Here is an 18300-nt window from a genome sequence, read left to right as displayed (position 1 = left end):
TCTAAATCTGGCTTTTGGCAAGTCAGGGATGAAAGATTCAGAAAGTATGCAGACCCCAGACTGGTCTCCAACCCAGGCAAGAGCACGGGGGCCGGCCAAAGAGGATGGGATTCTTCACTCAGATTTCAGGACTCCCTTGAGACTTTTTGAAGGAAGTTTAGGTAGATACTTTAATTACAGAGTTGTCTGAGAATTTAAGCCCCTTTCTAGTCTTCTCAGGGAGTTTGCAGGAACCAGTCCCTACTCCCATAGGTTGGAGAGAGGTATGAATTAAAAGTCCACACCACCAACCTGTCTCTGCAAGGTTTTTTTGTTTTGTGTGTATGAGGGTGTGTGTAAGTGAGTAGGAGTAAAGGTGTGGAGCTTCTGAGGACTTTTAGTTCTCATGTCTTGGGATATTGTTTCTGGTTTCTCCTTGCCGCACTTGTGTGAGTTGTGGTCTCAGAGACCCAGTTCCTTTCCAGGAGACTCTCAGCATTGGCCCTCAGGCCTCGCTTTCCCCTGGGACCTTGGCATCCAGCCCCAGGCTGGAGAGAGAAGGTGGGGGGGGGGGGGGGAGATGAGCAAAGATATTTATTTATTTATTTATTTATTTATTTATTTATTTATTTAAGTTTTTCGCCCTGCCCCGCGGCATGAGGGATCTTAGTTCCCTGACCAGGGATCGAATTTGAGTTCCCTGCAGCCAGAGCGCGGGGTCTTAACCGATGGACGGCCAGCGAAGTACCAATATTATCATTCCTGAACTACATTTCCCATAAAGCTATGGGGTTGTCTGCAGTAACCCACTATGGAGGGACCCGGTGGCCTTCTGGGAGTCGTAGTCCTAGGACTAAGAAGGACCACTTCCCACGTTTTTGTGGCTCAAGGACAGTGTTTCCCAAGGGCCGTGACCATCTAGCCAAAAGCTTGGGTCCTGGGGCCCACAGAGGGGAGGAGACTGAAGGCTAGAAACCGTTTCCTTAGCTTGGAAACCAGAGCCGACAGGGTAACTCCCCTTCGGTAGTTCTAGTCTGAAAAGGCGTCTGTGACATCATGGAGCTATAGGCGGGGCCTGCCTTTGTTGCGGTCCAATCAGACTAAGAGCTGGGCTTCTAGGCGGAGCCAAGGAAACCCCAGGGAATATCTCTTGGGAATTCGCGGCTCCACGTGGGGAGCCAGAAGGCGGAGGCTTTAGGTGTTCCTATTAGTAAGGGGCGAACCGGGGCTGTGACCCCATTCAAAAGCTCTCTATACCACGCAACCAACCTCATCCTCACCCCCCGCCCCCCCCCCCCCCCAAAATCCTTAATTTTAGTCTTGGGAAAAAGAGTGGAAGGAGTGGCCTGGTCGTCCTCTGAAACTCTTAGAACCTGGACTCTTCAGCGAACCCTAGTGTTCGCGGGTACAAGAGTCAGGAGTCAAGGTCGGGCTATGGCGGTTTAGAGTGCTTCTGGACTCCTCGGTTTTCTAATGAGAAGTGTGCGCCCTGCAAATTGGGGCTCCATTAGTCTCGAGGAAGGGCTTCTCTCCGTTTAGCGTTCGCCTCCTCGGTTTGGGGTAAGAGGACCCTCTCCTGAGTTCGGCGCGGGCTGTGCGCTCTGGCCGCAATGTGGCCGCGGCGGCTTCCCCTCCTGCTGGCGGCTCTGGCTGGCTGCCTGCTTCCTGCCCGGGGCTGTGTCATGTGTGATCCAAAGGTCGTGGAGGCGCTAAACTCCTTGGAGACGGATTACCTCCCTGGCCACCTGGAGGCCAAGCATCACAAAAACGTGATGCAAAGGGTAAAGCAGGCAGTGAAAGCTTTCAAGGACCTGCCGATTGACGAGGATTCCTATATGGGGGTCGTCGGTGAGGGCGGAGTGCGACTCCTGGGTCCTGGGAAAGGATTGCTGGGAGGTGCTAGGGTAGAAAAGGCTGCAGGCGGAGTCTCCTGGGTTCGGGAACGGAGGTGGCTAGGGTGCGGATTCTGGGGTTCCCCAGGGCTGGCAAATACTGCTCCCTCTACCTTTTATCCTGCAATTTTATTCCATATGTAACAAACAAGACTACAACTCCCAGAAGGCAACGGGGTGGGGTAATCCCTTTACCAGGCCTATTCTTGTCCATTGGCCCCATGGGTTTTGTAGTTTTTAAGACTTGGTGAGCCAATGGGACAGTAATGCTTGGAATCTGAGGTTTAGCTCCTCGCACAGATGAGGCCACGCTGGAAAAGGCATCTTGGAGTTTGCTGAAGGATCTGAAACGCATCACGGACAGTGATGTGAAAGGTAAATGCACGGAGGGGCCAGGAGAGGGCTTCCAGAAACTCTCAGGGAAGTGATTGCGGGTGACACCTGGTCTGGTGGTCGGGTACTGGACTCTGGATCCAGACTGCTTAGGTTCAAATTCTGGCTCTGCCGTTTCCTAGCTGTGTGGCCTTGAGCGAGGAATTTTGCAGCTTTGTCACCTGTAAAAATGGAAACCATACGAGCCTTCATCCCAGTTGTTTCTTAGCCCAGTGGCCAGCATTATGTTAAGCGGTCATTAAATTGTATTGCCCTTCCCTGAGAAGACCCTAAAGCCAGGCTCTGCAGACAGAGGCCAACTTCCTATACCTTACATCTGGGAGGAGCAGGAGGATGGGGTGAGGTGGGGACTACCCTGTGTCATCCTGCTTCTTCCCAGGTGACCTCTTCGTGAAGGAGCTGTTCTGGATGTTGCGCCTGGCAAAGGATAACTTTGCCAGCTATGCTGCTCAGTTTCAAAAAGAGAGTGAGAGAAGATGGGAGTCCAGCACCCCAGCCTTCTCTTTTCACAGTCCAAGAGTCCCTGACCCCAGCCTTCTGCTTCTCCCAGTCCCATCTGTCATCTCTCCCAAGCCCCTCCTCCCTCAGACCGAGGGGTCCAGATGCCCAGGTCTTTCCTTCCTCAATTGAAGAACTCAAGAGCCCCAGCCCTAGCCTGTCCCTTCACCCCCTCTCTCATCCCCTTTAACTTAGAAATCTGATTCTTTTTTTTTTTTTCTTTTTCTTTTTTTAATTCTTTCTACCGAGGCAGCTTTTTGTCCCAACAAATGTGGTGAGTCCGGATTATGGGAACTGGTCCTCTATCCCTCTTTCCTGCCCCGTAAATACCCAGCCTTCACCTTTTGGGTCTGTGTGTTTTTTCATTCTCCGCGTCGAGAAGTTCCTGAGTGTCCAATATTCCCTGTGCACCTCGACTTCTTGGGAAGCAGGCATATACTTTTTGCACGCTTTACTGAACCTAGCTAGAGCCGGCTTCCTACAGGGCTGTGTTCTAGCCCCGCCCCGCAGGCTGACCTCCTCAGGATTCGGCTCTTGACCGCGCCCCAGCCCTTGGCCCTGCCCTCTCCCTTTTAGCCCGGTCTCTTAGTGGGAGAACACAGCCTCGATCCTGCCCCTTCAGGTTTGATGATGCAGCCTCTGATCTGGTGCAGTACCTGCCAGAAGCAGGTCCACTCTTGTCGAAAGTCCTTGAACTGCGGAGGTGAGAGAGCTGTGGCCCAGCAAGAGGGGTTGGCTCATGAGGGGCGGAGCCAGAGGAGAGACCGGGCCTAAAGAGGGCGGAGACTGGAGCCAGCCAACAAGAAAAAGCCGGGCGAGACCGAGTGGAGGGGGGTTGGGTGAGGGCCCAGAATCTTGAAAGAGCATCCCACAGTAACCCCCTATCCCCAGAGCGCAAAGTCAAGGTCCATCAACTGGAAGACATGATTCTGGACTGCGAGCTCAGCTGGCATAAAATCTCTCAAGGCCTGACCGATTACAGCTTTTACAGGGTGGGGCCCTCCAACTACTGTTATCCTTGAACTCCAAGCCCCCTAGCCCCTGTATCCACAGGCTTGCACCTATAATGCCCATGACCCATGACCTATCAAGTTTGGATTCTTCTGTTCCCCTGGGACCCCATACCCTGACCAGTACACCCTGGACTCCCATCTCCCCCACTGAAGCCCCATGATCTTCTCAACCCTGTACTCCTCCAACCCCTGAATTCCCCAGGCCTCTGTGACCCCTTGAGTTTGGGTCTAGGTTTGGAGGAACAATTCTGAGACCTTGGTGTCCCAGGGGAAGGAGCCCACCTTGACCAAGACCATGGTGAGCCCGGAGGATGCAGGCACCTATCGCTGCGAGCTGGGTTCTGTGAAGTCCAGTCCTGCTACGATCATCTATTTTCATGTCAGAGGTCAGTGCTGGGGAGTTGAGAGAAGTGGGAGTTGAGTCCTGAAGTTGGGGGGCAGCCGGCTTCAGGGGAGTGGCCTGCTTCAGGGGCATGGCCTGTGGGGCATAACTTCCTGTCGGGGTGCGGTTTCCTGCCCTGAGTGAGGCCTCCAGCCACTGGGCCAGGGCTCCCCTCTGGGTTTGTTCGGGCTTCACGCAGCTGGAGGCGTGATTATGTCACGGAGCGCCTGGGTCCTGGGGCGGGTTGCCTTGGGGAGAGCTTGCCTTGGCCTTGGCGGGACCTGCGCGCCCTCCCAGGACTGCTCCTTACCCCTTTTCTATCAGTATTGCCCAAAAGAATCGTGGAGGAGATACCATCACCAAACACCGAAACCCAGAATGAGGTGGCCCCGGGTGAGGTGACTCTGGACCGCCCCCAGACGGCCACAACCGTCCAGTCACAGTCTCCGAAGCCCGAGAAAGTGCTGAGAAGCCGCCTGCTCGGGCTGCTGATCGGGGGCTTTGCGGCGCTGATAGCCGGCGTTGTGACTGCGTGAGCCATCCGCGGAAGAAGGCAGGGCTTGGAGTGAGGGGCGGGGATTTCCTACTACCTGATGCACGAGGGGCTCTCCAGGCCAAGGAACACTGAGAGCTGCACGTCCTTTGGGAGCGGTCGAAGCTTGGATAATTGCTAGCATTAGATCAAACATAGGGAGGCCGGGAGGGGTGTTCCTCCCTCCGTTAGGACTTAACCTATTTCCGCTATCTGTACCCCCAGCAGGATGCTTTTCTCTCGCTCTGGGAAAGTGATCGATTTCCTAAAGTCCTCCTGGTTCAGCACTGGCAGTGCAGCTGCTCAGGACTCTGGGGTTTCAAAGGAAAAGACCAAAGAATCAAGGAGGAAATAAATATTTATCTGGTCGTCTAAGTATCTGACGCACTCCTCTGGACTGATTCTAACGTTTGGTTCCCCGAGAGAAATCTGGGGATGGTCTTCTGTCTGATGGAGCAAGGGGCTGGGAACCTGGCCCTGTGGGTCCTGGAAGGGGCCAACTGGCTGCAGTGTCATTCCAGAATCAAGGAGTGGGGCCGGGCCAGCCTTCCCAGGTCTCCTCCCCCAGGCCCGGTCCCCTCACAGGACGCCCCCTCCCCGCTCTTCCTGCCGGTTTCCTCTTGCCTTTTCCTGTCCCCCACCCAGTGCTGGGAGCTGGGGCACAGGCAGAGGCTGAACAGGAGCAGCGGGGTCAGGAACCAACCAGGGCAAGCGGAGCCAGGGCCCCCGGGTGCTGCCGGACCCGAAGCAGGGTAAGAGCTGGGGACCCAGGAGTCCAGCCCCCTCCTCCCTCAGACCCTGGAGTCGGTCCCCAGCCATCTCCCATCCCAGCAACCTGCGATCCGTGCTCCCATCCCCTCCTCCACCCAGACTCTGGAGTCTGAGCCCCAGCCCCCTCCTCCCTCTGGCTCTGGAGTACAGGTCCCCCTCCACCCCATCCCTACCTCTCAAGGCCTCGGGAGCTGGGGCCTCACCCACCCTCCCTTAGGGCCATGCTATCTGGTGAACGGAAGGAGGGCGGAAGCCCCCGCTTCGGGAAGCTCCATCTCCCCGTGGGCCTGTGGATCAATTCCCCCAGGAAGCAGCTGGCCAAGCTGGGGCGACGCTGGCCCAGCGCTGCCTCTGTCAAGTGAGTGCCCACCTCCTCATGACTCCTGCCTCTGCCCCCCTGCCTCCCATCCGTCCCTGTTGATGACCCAGTCCCTGCCCTGAGTAATGCCAGGGAACCCGCAAGTGTTGACTCCAGTTCCTGTCCTGAATGGGCAAGTGCGATGGCAGGCGGTAGGGGACAGTGGGCCCCAGTGATATAGGGTCTGGTGAGGGAAGTGCTGAGCCTGGAGATGGGCCTAGGCCGGGTGGACACGGGGACGGGGACACAGAAGGAGTAGTGGTTTGATTCACCTTCCTTCCTGCCCTCCCTGCTCACCTCTTGGAATTTCCTTCTGTGGGACTCGCCTTTATTTATTTATTTTCTCTCCCTCTCTCTCTCTCTTTGCCTCTGACCTCTGCCCCCCTCCCCCCATCTCTGCACACCTCGGATCTCTCGCCCTTATGTGGGTGTCTGTCCCCCACTATCTGTGGGTGTCTGTCCCTCCCTCTCTGGGTCTCTATCCCCCCCACCCCCAATCTGGGTTTCTGCCCCCTCCCTCTGTCTCCAACTCCCACCCCCGTCTCTGCACGTCTTTCTGGGTCTCTCTCCCGTGTCTCTGACCCCGGTGGGCTCCCAGGTCTTCATCTTCCGACACGGGGAGCCGCAGCAGCGAGCCGCTGCCCCCGCCGCCGCCGCACGTGGAGCTGCGGCGAGTGGGCGCGGTCAAGGCGGCTGGGGGAGCCTCGGGGAGCCGCGCCAAGCGCATCTCTCAGCTCTTTCGGGGCTCGGGGACCGGGACCACGGGCTCCGGTGGCGCGGGAGCGCCCGGGACCCCGGGGGCCGCGCAGCGCTGGGCCAGTGAGAAGAAGCTGCCAGAGCTGGCGGCGGGCGTGGCCCCGGAGCCGCCACTGGCCGCCCGCGCCACGGCGCCCCCCGGGGTCCTCAAGATCTTCGGCGCGGGGTTGGCTTCGGGCGCCAACTACAAGAGCGTGCTGGCCACGGCGCGCTCCACCGCGCGCGAGCTGGTGGCCGAGGCGCTGGAGCGCTACGGGCTGGCCGGCAGCCCCGGCAGCGGCCCCGGCGAGAGCAGCTGCGTGGACGCCTTCGCGCTGTGCGACGCGCTGGGCCGGCCCGCGGCGGGCACCGTGGGCAGCGGCGAGTGGCGTGCAGAGCACCTGCGCGTGCTGGGCGACTCGGAGCGCCCGCTGCTGGTGCAGGAGCTGTGGCGGGCGCGGCCCGGCTGGGCGCGGCGTTTCGAGCTGCGCGGCCGCGAGGAGGCGCGCCGCCTGGAGCAGGAGGCCTTCGGGGCGGCGGAGGGCGACGGTGAGCCAGCGGGCTGGGTTCTGGGGGCGGGGCCTGCGGAGGGGTGGCTGGGGCTTGGGGCGGGGCCAGGGTGGGCGGGGCCTGAGGGGCTGGTGGGACCGGATGGTGGGCTGGGGGCGGGGTCCGCGGCAGGGGGGGATTGGGCGTGGCCTATAGCACCGGATCTAGTGGAAGGCGGAGCTGGGGCAGGACCTAGGTCAGCCGGACGGGCTGGGCCGGAGGACGCTGCCCTTGGGATAGGTGCAGAGCTGGTGGGCGGGGCCTGCGGTGCTGGGGCGGGGCCGCGGAATGGAGTAACAGGAACGCAGAGATATTGGAAAGGGCGGATGAGTGGTCCTGATGACAGGTGGCCTCTCAGTAGTAGGCTGAATTGGTTAATGAGGGGCAGGGCCTATGTGGATCGAGGCTAGGAAGGAGAAGGGCCTGGAAAGTGAGGAAATGGGCTGTTAGATCAGGGTCTAAGAATGGGCGGAGCCTCAGAAGGGTGGGCCTTGGAGCAGGTGACCTTAGGCTGGGTTGGCAGCAGTAAGTGAGTGGGGCCTTGAGGGTGGTGCCCGGCAAATGAAGAGGTATTTGTATTGGCCAAGGACCTGGCTAGCTGGGGGCCTGACTTGAAAAGGCACGGCCTGGAACAGGAGGTGGGCCAGTGGTGAAATAACAAAGTGGGGACAGAGCCTGGCAGGGGTGGGGGCTGGGCTCACAAAGATAGGGTCCGCTCCAGGGAGCCTTCTCACAGCTTTTCTGTTCCTGAGTCTCCCTCTGGGAGATAGAGTGGTGTAGCAGCTACATTCATGGGTTTTGAACTCAGGCTTGGATTCCAACCGTTTTTTGCCAGTTAAAACGCAGCAAAATCCTAGGTTGCTAAATAAAGAATGGCAATTATAACCATCATTGTCTTTCTTTCTTCTTTCTTCTTTTCTTCTTCTCCTTCTTCTTTTTTTCAAAAAGCCTGCATTGAACACCTTCTGTAGGCCACACCGTATTTACGGCCCTGGGGGAATACAGTGGGGACATTGACAGGTGAAGTTCCCACCCTCCTAGATTTCACAGCCCAGTGAGAAAAACATCAGTTCGCTCATTCAGCTTATTTCCACTGGGCATCTACTAGGTGCCAGGGCTTTGTGTGGCAAAGTTTAGAGTGCCCAGCGGTGCCCTTCTTTGCTTCGACTTGGAATATTAGGGAAGGGTGTTTAAGAGGAGGTGGTTTCTGCTTCCCTTGGGGCAGGATCTTCTCGGTTCATCGCGAAGTGCTTAGAACAGTGCCTGGCGGCTCAAAAAATATTAACTGAAAGAATAAATGAATTTATGAGCTGAAATTACAAGGTGGGTAGGAGTCAAGCAGGAACTGTGTGCCAGGCTCAGGTAACAGCATATGCAAAAATCTAAATGTGGGAAGCAGCCTTACCTCTTTGCAGCCAATTGTCTCTTTATAATCTCTAGCTCTCTGAGTCTGTCTCTCCCTGTCTCAGTCTCATCGGTCTCCATCTCTTTCCGCAGGCACGGGTGCCCCCTCATGGCGGCCGCAGAAGAACCGCTCCCGGGCAGCGTCTGGTGGGGCGGCGCTGGCCAGTCCTGGCTCGGGGTCGGGTTCAGGGACCCCAGCTGGGTCCGGGGGCAAGGAGCGCTCGGAAAACCTGTCCCTGCGGCGCAGTGTATCGGAGCTCAGTCTGCAAGGTCGGCGGCGGCGGCAGCAGGAGCGCAGGCAGCAGGCACTTAGCATGGCCCCAGGGGCAGCCGACGCCCAAATAGGACCTGTAGACCCTGGCGACTTCGATCAGTTGACCCAGTGCCTCATCCAGGCCCCCAGCAACCGCCCCTACTTCCTGCTGCTGCAGGGCTACCAGGACGCCCAGGTAAGCGCAACCTGTCCTACCGAGAGAGACCTATGCTCCATCCTTCGGTTGAATGGGCGGCAAACCTACAACTCCCACAATTCCGTGGGTTGCGTTGGTCTCAGGTACGTTGGAAGATATGGTCCCAACCAGGTTCCAGAGTAGGAGATAATATCAGAGAAGAGAGTGGGAATGGTGGAAATACATGTTGGAGAAGAATTTCACTGGAGGGACAAGTAGGCGATGATTCATTTTGTTCAAAGTTGGGAGAAAACTCTGTCTTCCTCCAGGGAGAATGGGAGAGCCTATTTTATTTTTTTCCTGCCACACCAGCGATTTGTGGGATCTCAGTTCCCCTACCAGGGATCGAACCCTGGCCACTGGCAGTGAAAGCCTGGAATTCTAACCACTAGGCCACCAGGGAACTCCCAGGAGAGCCTATTTTAGAGAGATCTTCTTGGAAGCCTCTATTTCTTGAGGGAGAGTCATGGAAGAGTAACTTCTGGGGAGGGAGATAATTTGATTGCTGCCTGGAATGTTGTTCTGGGTAAGCCTATATTAGGAGGAGTGGATTAAATCATTTTTTAAAGTTGATGGTTTACTTTGGAATGATTTGTTGATGGGGGCCACGGTAGGAGATCTTGTTTCAGTGTTGGGGAGCAGAGAGGAAGAAAGGATTAGCGCTTGGGGACCAGTGGTAAGTTATTTCATTAAAGAAATGTGTTATTGGAAATATTCGTGTGTGTGTGTGTGTGTGTGTATGAGAAGATTACAAGAATCATTCCTATGGTTTTGTCCACCTTTCGGTAACAGTGGTACAGCCAACTTCAACAGGTACCACTGGGATCAATGGGAAAGCCCACTCTGGAAGGTGGTAGAGTTTATTGAACGGTTCCATTTTTACTCTCAGAGAGGGATCCAACTGGGTTAGGCCACTTGGCTGTGTATATAGGTGAGAGGTTAAAGCTATTCAAAGAACTTGCATTGGAAGAATTCCTTCCTCCTTGTTGGGGCAACAGGACACGGCAAGTTCATTGTAGGAAGGGATTTATATATATTACAACAGCCGATTCCTCCAGACAAGGTTGGTGAATTGGAGGCTTTATTTTGGCAAGGTGGTCAAATTGGAAGGATCTATTCTGGGAATATAAGAAAGTACGTTACAGGGAGAGAGGGAAATATTGGAAACATCCATTCCTTCAGATGGGATTCATGAAAAATTTCTTTGTAAGAGTCTTCATTGGAAGTGTCCATTCCTTGGGAACAGGAGTAAGAGTTGACTCTCTTGCAGAAAGGAATTTGTTTGCATTCCTCTATTCATGGGTGTCTGTAACCTGAGAGTTCATTGTAGGTGCGGTGGAAGAATCCCTTCTTGGGTTAAGGAACAGGAGAGCCATTGTAAAAAGGGGGTTCGTATATTTTGGATCATTCCATTGCTCCAGACAGGAATGGAAAATGGGAGATTCTACCTTCAGAAGGTGATCAGACTGGAAAGATCCATTTTTCTTGAGAGGCAAGTGAACCAATCCATTGTAGTAAGGAGATTTAGAAATATGCATTCATGGGGTGGAGGTAATGGGAGAGAGTTCAGTGTAGGGAGGGGATTTATGAACGTCAGGATGACTATTCTCTCAGATGTGAATGGGGAACAGACGGGTCTACTTTAGGAAGGGGGTCAGACTGCATGCTTCCATTTTTAAAGGCTGCAGATGGGGAGAGTAATTTTTACGAAGGGGTCTTCTGGAATGCACCTCTTCATTTGGTGGACCAAATGGGATGCTGCATTATAAGAAGAGGGTCTCCTTGAAAACATCTATTTATAAGATGGGGTTACTAGAAGTGCCACTATATGGAGATCTCCTTGGGGATGTCCTTTTTGGGGATTGGAATATTGAAAGCATCTATTGATGGGAGAGAGAGTGTCTTTGGAATCCTCCATCCTGGGATTGGGGGAAATAGGTGAGTCCAGTGTAGAATTATGTCTCTTTGGAAGTAAATTCATCATGGGGTGGGAAAAAATGAGAGTCCATTATAGAAAGTGGGTCTCCTTGGAAGTGTATATTCATGGGGTAGAAATAATGAAAGAAAACTTTGTTCAAAGGGGAAGTCTCTTTTAAGGTAGCCTTGCTTTGGGAATATTGAGAGAAACTATTATTGGATGGGGAAATGTCTTTGAAAGCCTCCATCACAGGGGTGGAATTGTGGGCAAGCAGGGCCAGCGGTAGGGAAATGGGAGAGTCCCTAGGAGAAAGAAGGTTTCCTTTGGAAGGTCCATTCTTAGAGGGTGAGGGTAGTAGGATGTGGTGTGCTTGGAAGCACCCATTCTTTGGGCTGGATGTTATGGGAGAATCCACTGTAGGAGGGGATTGCCTTGAAGGAGTCCATTCAGCGGAGGTGAGAAGATGGGAGAATCCACTGGAAAAAGAGCTCCCTGGAAGCATTCATTCTTTGAGGGAGGGAACTGGTAGAGCCCATGGCAAGAAAGGGGTTTCCTCGTATCCAGTCTTTAGGATGGACAGTTAAGGGACAGTTCACCCTAGGAAGTGCCTTTGAAGAGTACACTCACGGGAGATGGGAGGGAATTAGTGAGTCCTTTGGGATCCCAGGAGATCTCCTTGCTCATTCAAGATATCTGGTTGACGGGAGAGTCAATTGTGAGAAAGGGATTCCTTTAGTGCATCTTCACTTTCCCTCCAGGACTTCGTGGTGTATGTGATGACGCGGGAGCAACACGTGTTCGGCCGGGGTGGGAACTCCTCGGCCCGCGGTGGGTCCCCAGCCCCGTACGTGGACACCTTTCTCAACGCCCCGGACATCCTGCCGCGTCACTGCACAGTGCGCGCGGGCCCTGAGCCCGCGGCGACGGTGCGCCCATCCCGGGGAGCCCCGGTCACGCACAATGGGTGCCTCCTGCTGCGGGAGGCCGAGCTGCATCCGGGTGACCTGCTGGGGCTGGGCGAGCACTTCCTGTTCATGTACAAGGACCCCCGCGCTGGGGGTTCGGGGCCAGCGCGGCCTCCGTGGCTGCCGGCACGCCCCGGAGCCACGCCGCCAGGCCCTGGCTGGGCCTTCTCTTGCCGCCTGTGTGGCCGTGGCCTGCAGGAGCGTGGGGAGGCGCTGGCAGCCTACCTGGACGGCCGCGAGCCGGTGCTGCGCTTCCGTCCGCGCGAGGAAGAGGCGCTGCTGGGCGAGATCGTGCGCGCCGCGGCCGCCGGCGCCGGGGACCTGCCACCCCTGGGGCCCGCCACGCTGCTGGCGCTGTGTGTGCAGCATTCAGCTCGGGAGCTGGAGCTGGGCCACCTGCCTTGCCTGCTGGGCCGCCTGGCTCGTCTCATCAAGGAGGCTGTCTGGGTGAGCACCCCCAACCGGCGTCCAGCCCCATCTGCGCCCCAAGTCCTTTTCCCCAGCCTCCTCTTGCCACCTCCAACCTTAGTTTTGTAGTTGGGCAGGACGAAACTACATCTCCCAGGATACATCAGGAGGGGCTTGGGCTATTAAGTAAGGGGCCCCAAGGAATGCTGGGAGTTGTGGATGCATCCACAGTGCTTGAAGAAAAGATAGGTACGGTAGTACCTATCTTTGCAGCCTTGGGATAATGGGAGAAACCATTCTGGGAGATGGGGTGGGTGAAGAGATCCCATTGGATGAAAAGTTGGAAGAGACCATTGTCAGAAGTGAGGTGGGCAGCCACTGGGCCTGAAGCCTTAGTGGGCGAGACCATTCTTGGAGGCGAGGGAAAACAAAACCATTGGACCAACAGATGGATGTGCCTGAGACAAACCATTCGGGGGGAGGGGGAGAGGGAGAGGGGGAGGGGGGTGGAGACCGGGAAAGTTCCATACTATATTGAGCTGGGGCCTAGTTAGAGAAAAGGTTTAGGAAGTGTTTTTGGGTAGGAAGAAATTCCATTTGAGCAGAAGTAAACTTAAAAGGAGACAGACCACTCATAATCATAGGGGTGTGTGTTTTAAGAGGTAGGAAGACGATTGACTGCTCTGAAGCTTGAGGATCAGAGTCCGTTTGAAAAGTGGAGAGAGTCTCCTGTCGAAAAGGAAAAACCAGGGCATTAACTCTTAGGCCTCTCTTCCTCATCGCCCTCACCTTGATTCTGATCTTACTGTTCCACAGGAAAAGATTAAGGAAATTGGAGACCGTCAGCCAGAAAAGTAAGAGAAACTCTGGGGAGAAGGGTCAAGAGGGATGTAGGGGTCAGGATTTGCAGCCAGTTCTGTGTTCACATTTCATGCATGTATTAGCGCCAGCTTCTTTGGGACTTAAACTTCTAGTTGTGATGTTTGGGTTGGACCCTGTCTCGGGGTTTGGATGTTATGGTGAGGGCTGGGCAAGGATTACAGGTGCCTTCCCTTTTCCCAGCCACCCTGAGGGGGTTCCTGAGGTGCCCTTGACCCCTGAGGCTGTGTCCGTGGAGTTGCGGCCACTCATGCTGTGGATGGCCAACACCACAGAGCTGCTGAGCTTTGTGCAGGAGAAGGTGCTAGAGATGGAAAAGGAGGCTGACCAGGAGGGTGAGCTCCGACCCAGGCCCGTGCTCATCCAAGCCCCCTGCGATTCCCTGCACCTGGGGACCTGGGCTTCGGCCTGTCAGCCTCTGGTTCTGCCTCTCACTCCTGTGCCTGTCCTCAGACCCACAGCTCTGCAATGACTTGGAATTATGTGACGAGGCCATGGCCCTCCTGGATGAGGTCATCATGTGTACCTTCCAGCAGTCTGTCTACTACCTCACCAAGGTTGGCCTTGACCCCTGCTTCCTGTTCGGCATAGTATCACTTCCTGTTCGAACTACATCACATTGTTCTGATGTTACTTCTTATTTGACCTATCAAGATTTCCTGCTTCTCTGACATCACTTCCCATGTCCCCCTTGGCCCCCCCACCCCCGCCTGTACTTTGCTGTTCTGGTACCACTTCCTGTTTGAGCTTCCATCACTTCCTGCCTTTCTGACTTTTCTTCCTGTCTCTGCAACTATCCCCTCCTGATAGGCTGACTTAATTGCCTAATTATATCACTGTTACCACTTTCTGAAGCTCCTGTTTTCTAACTGCACTCTTAAGTCACTGATAAGATGATAGATGAAAGATAGATAAATAGATATAGGTCAGATAATACTAGACACTGTCATTTATGCTAAACCTCTTTAATCAGGACTCACTTCCTGTGTTTGCTGACCTCACTTCCTTTAGCTTTGAATTCATTCCCTTTTCTGAGCCACAAACCTTTTTTTCCCTGGGGTGCCCATCTTGCAGGCCCTGCTTTCTGCCCCTGTCCCTCGCCACCACTCTTGACTTAATATTGCTTCTTGGCATTCTCAGGGTATCTGTCTTATGATGGGCCTCATTCCTTATCTGTAAAATAAAGGGGATATTTTGGGACAGATAGTCTCTGTGTGCCTTGAGCAGCCTTGATTTGTGAAGCCCTTTCCTCCAAGGCTTCACTTCCTGTACATCCCTGCCAAGTGTGGTTTTATTTCTTCTTTGGCTCTGACCTCATTTCCTGTCCTTGGCCTGATCTCACTTTCCACTGGCTAACTGCCACCCCACTCCCACTTCCTGACTCTCCATTCTTTTCCTTTCCTTTGGGAATTCTGGATAAATCATTCCTTGATTGAAGCCTCTTTGTTCAATGTCCTTTGTCCTCCTTGAGCTGTTTCTGTTGAGAACTACAAGTCCCACAAGGCACCAGAGGTGGTCTTAAAATACCTAAGACACTCTGGAAAACCTTTCTTAACTTGAGGTATCCCAGGCCTGATGAATGCTAGGAACCCATCTGGAAAGTAGGAATTTGCTCATGGAGACTTTTATGATGTTGAAGGTAGAATGGACTACAATTCCCAGAAGCTTTTGGTGGAGCTCCCCAGTATCTTCATGCTCTACTACCCTGAAGCTTCCAGGGAGTTGTAGTCCAATCACTTGTTTGCATCTCTGTATCTCCTCAGACTCTGTATTCAACCCTGCCTGCTCTCCTGGATAGTAACCCTTTCACAGCCGGGGCAGAGCTGCCGGGGCCTGGAGCCGAGCTGGGGGCCATGCCTCCAGGGTTGAGACCTACTCTGGGCGTGTTTCAAGCAGCCCTGGAACTGACCAGCCAGTGCGAGCTGCACCCGGACCTCGTGTCTCAAACTTTTGGCTACTTATTCTTCTTCTCTAATGCATCCCTTCTCAACTCGCTGATGGAGCGAGGTGAGGGTTGCACTGGAAAGGGACTGGGAGGAAGAAGGGCAGGGTCCATGCATCCATGGCTTCTCACACCTTTCGCCCACAGGTCAAGGCCGACCTTTCTATCAGTGGTCCCGAGCTGTCCAAATCCGAACCAACCTGGACCTTGTCTTGGACTGGCTGCAGGGGGCTGGGCTGGGTGACATTGCCACTGAGTTCTTCCGGAAACTCTCCATAGCTGTGAACCTGCTCTGTGTGCCTCGCACCTCACTGCTCAAGGTGACTCCTGACCCCTGACCTCTGAGTCCCCCACCCGACTCATCCATCCTCTGTATTCAGCTTACCCTTGGATCTCCCCTTGGACTCCATGTTATCCCCGTGTCAGACACCATGGGAGATACAGCGGCAGCCAGCCACATCAATGTCCAAATTTGGTTGCATCTGAATCCCAGTAATAGTTTCCAGGGTCCCCTCCTTCAGACCTGCTGATTCAGGAAGGCTGGTATGGGACCAAGGCATGTGACATTTAAAACATTCATTGAACATAAACTACATGCCAGATACTGTGTTTTCTTTAGCCCTTCTCATAGAATGCAGACTGAGCCTCGTGAAGTAGGTTATTAATTGACAATTTTGTTCAGACAAAGAAACCGAGAATCTGGCAGGCTAGGTCACTTGATTTCATTTATTTACTTTTATTTATCAGACTTTACAGAGCATTTAATAAGCACCAGTCAGAGTTCTGAGTACTTTACAGTCTTGCCATATTGAATCCTCGTAACAACCCTGTTAGGTACTTCCTGTTCTCCCCCAATTTACAGGTGAGGAAACAGGCAAGGTGGTTTGCCAGAAGGTAAGAGGTAGCCTGGGACTTTTGAACCCAGGCAATCTGGGTTCAGAGTCTCAGGTTTTAACCACACTGATGATTCTGTTGCTTAGATCTAGGTTAGGTACAGAAATTTTTAAACAGATACAAAAAGTAGCCACAGTAGAATAATGAACACCTATGCACACAATAACATAAACTAATGGTCAGTTTTGTTTCTTCTCCACCCTTGCCTGCTCCTTCCTCCTCATCTATTCTGAAGCAAATCACATTTTTTCTTTTTTAAAGCTGAGAGTGCACCCTTTCCCACTGTCACTTTGGTGACAACCAGGACTCTCAGGGCCTGGAAGAGATTGCACAGACACCACTGTCTACCTGCTACGTCCACGCCATCTGTGGAGGGCCTTCCACTTAGGATTTCTCAGCTGCCCCATAATGATCATAGATTTCTCACTTCATCTTCCCACCAGGCTTCATGGAGCAGCCTACGAACGGACCACCCCACACTGACCCCTGCTCAGCTCCACCATCTGCTCAGCCACTACCAGCTGGGGCCTGGCCGTGGGCCTCCACCTGCCTGGGATCCTCCCCCTGCAGAGAGAGACGCTGTGGACACAGGTGAGGAGAAATAGAGACAGAGGCACTGGGGCTGGCAGCTTTCTTCTGTCCTTAAGACTTAGGAATCCATAGCCCCAGCTCCTTCCTCCTGGTCCAAGATTCTGGACCCCTAGCCCTCTCCTCCCCTGGGATCTAAGTGCTGGATCCCAGGATACAGGATTCTCTCCCAGGATACAGGAGTTCAAGCCCCCAGCCCCTTATTTTAAATTAATTAATTAATTAATTTATTGGCTGCGTTGGGTCTTTGTTGCTGTGCGTGGGCTTTCTTTCTCTAGTTGCAGCGAGCAGGGGCTACTCTTCGTTGCGGTGCACAGGCTTCTCAGTGCGGTGGCTTCTGTTGTTGCAGAGCACAGGCTCTGGGCACTTGGGCTTCCGTAGTCATGGCACGTGGGCTTAGTTGCTCTACCACATGTGGGATCTTCCTGGACCAGGGATCGAACCGTGTCCCCTGCATTGGCAGGCGGATTCTTAACCACTGTGCCACCAGGGAAGTCCAAGATGGATGCTTTTTAAAAATTAATTAATTTTGGCTGTGCCGTGTCCTAGTTGCGGCATGGATGCAAAATCTAGTTCTCCAACCAGGGTTTGAACCCCGGACACCTGCATTGGGAGCCCAGAGTTTTACCCACTGGACCACCAGGGAAATCCCCAGCTCCTTATGTTTCTCCCAGGGGTTCAGGTTCCCAACCTCTTTCTCCCACAAACTACCTTCTTCACCTAGGAGCTGAAGTTCCAGGCCCCTCCACTCTAAGGAATCCGTAAAAGAATTTCCAGGCCCTTCCTCCTTCCTTCCTAATGGACCCAAGAACCCAACTACTTGGCCTGTTTCCCAGGCAACGGTGGCCTTTCATAGTCTAAACTACAACTCCCATGATGCTCGGGGACTCCAAGAGTCGCGTTTGAGGGGACCCTGCTCCAGGAGTTGCTGGGGGTTTTTTCCTTCCTTCCGGCGTGACATAGCCTCGGCTCTCCCGGACACTGCTGCCTCACGCCCATTTTCAGAATTTAACTCCGTGTTCTCCGGTCTCATAGGGGACATCTTCGAAAGCTTCTCCTCCCATCCTCCCCTCATCCTACCCTTGGGCAGCTCGCGCCTCAGCCTCACAGGTCCGGTGACTGACGACGCCCTGCACCGTGAACTGCGCAGGCTGCGGCGCCTCCTCTGGGATCTTGAGCAGCAGGAATTGCCGGCCAATCACCGCCACGGACCTCCCGTGGCCACGCCTCCTTGAAAACCAATAGCAAACGAGCGCGCGAACCTTGAAAATTCTTCGGCTTCTCTCCTCAGAGCCCGCCTGAGCGCAGAGCTTTCTGGGAGTTGTAGTTTTTCCTCGCGTGGAATGCTGGGAATTTGAGTTTTGGGGTAGTAGAGGATGGGACCGTGGGAAGATGGGTTTGGGATTTGAGTGCCAGGAACAATAAAGGTATCTGTGGTATTGGCAACGCCTCACTTGTTAAGACTCGGGAGCGATAGTGACGACGATTTTCTGTGGAATAAGGCACCAGGGCCCTTGCCTGGAGCATTGGGCTCCTGCCGAATGCACGGAGGTATTTATAGCCACGGCCTCAGCTTGCCCTCTTGCGTGTAATCCAATCCAGGAGCACTGGGGCCTCCCACGCATCTCAGGACAAAGCTCTCCACTTGTTATGGCAAAGATCAGGCTTTCAGTCCTGCCAGTGGGAAATAGCCAACGCTCCCTTCGACCCCCCATAGCCCATACTCCAGCCTCCTCCCTCAGACAGAGGAG

General features: G+C 54.3%; 2 protein-coding genes across 4 annotated transcripts; both read left to right on the top strand.

Annotated features, from left to right (window-relative positions):
- The first annotated feature begins 1254 nt into the window (after window positions 1–1254).
- On the top strand, window positions 1255–5044 carry IZUMO1 (izumo sperm-oocyte fusion 1). Of its 3 annotated transcripts, XM_057712709.1 has the most exons (9): window positions 1255–1827; window positions 2172–2246; window positions 2644–2730; window positions 3016–3036; window positions 3385–3465; window positions 3654–3754; window positions 4008–4161; window positions 4482–4689; window positions 4918–5044. In XM_057712709.1, exons 1-9 carry the CDS (start codon window positions 1590–1592, stop codon window positions 5042–5044), a joined length of 1092 nt encoding a protein of 363 aa, XP_057568692.1. In that variant the 5' UTR covers window positions 1255–1589. The 3 variants fall into 3 exon arrangements, with proteins under 3 accessions (XP_057568692.1, XP_057568691.1, XP_057568690.1); XM_057712708.1 differs by lacking the exon at window positions 2644–2730 and having other exon boundaries at window positions 4044–4161; window positions 4915–5044; XM_057712707.1 differs by lacking the exon at window positions 2644–2730 and having other exon boundaries at window positions 4915–5044.
- On the top strand, window positions 4698–17995 carry RASIP1 (Ras interacting protein 1). The gene is made up of 12 exons (XM_057712706.1): window positions 4698–5441; window positions 5678–5818; window positions 6417–7102; window positions 8600–8955; window positions 11632–12285; window positions 13063–13100; window positions 13309–13460; window positions 13579–13682; window positions 14889–15132; window positions 15215–15387; window positions 16405–16552; window positions 17585–17995. Exons 1-12 carry the CDS (start codon window positions 5125–5127, stop codon window positions 17782–17784), a joined length of 3213 nt encoding a protein of 1070 aa, XP_057568689.1. The 5' UTR covers window positions 4698–5124; the 3' UTR covers window positions 17785–17995.
- The last annotated feature ends 305 nt before the right edge of the window (window positions 17996–18300 follow it).

The sequence above is a fragment of the Hippopotamus amphibius genome, chromosome 16 (genome assembly GCF_030028045.1).
Source record: "Hippopotamus amphibius kiboko isolate mHipAmp2 chromosome 16, mHipAmp2.hap2, whole genome shotgun sequence".
In the NCBI taxonomy this organism is placed as follows: Eukaryota; Metazoa; Chordata; class Mammalia; order Artiodactyla; family Hippopotamidae; genus Hippopotamus; species Hippopotamus amphibius.
This window is presented reverse-complemented; position numbering and strand designations above follow the sequence as displayed.

Excerpts from the sequence above, each read along its gene's own strand:
- IZUMO1 (XM_057712709.1), top strand. The coding sequence starts at position 1,590 with ATGTGGCCGCGGCGGCTTCCCCTCCTGCTGGCGGCTCTGGCTGGCTGC. Across the intron at positions 3,037-3,384 it reads TTTTTGTCCCAACAAATGTG|GTTTGATGATGCAGCCTCTG; the intron begins GTGAGTCCGGAT and ends CTGCCCCTTCAG. Across the intron at positions 3,466-3,653 it reads AAAGTCCTTGAACTGCGGAG|AGCGCAAAGTCAAGGTCCAT; the intron begins GTGAGAGAGCTG and ends CCCTATCCCCAG.
- RASIP1 (XM_057712706.1), top strand. The coding sequence starts at position 5,125 with ATGGTCTTCTGTCTGATGGAGCAAGGGGCTGGGAACCTGGCCCTGTGG. Across the intron at positions 15,133-15,214 it reads CAACTCGCTGATGGAGCGAG|GTCAAGGCCGACCTTTCTAT; the intron begins GTGAGGGTTGCA and ends TTTCGCCCACAG. Across the intron at positions 15,388-16,404 it reads CTCGCACCTCACTGCTCAAG|GCTTCATGGAGCAGCCTACG; the intron begins GTGACTCCTGAC and ends TCTTCCCACCAG.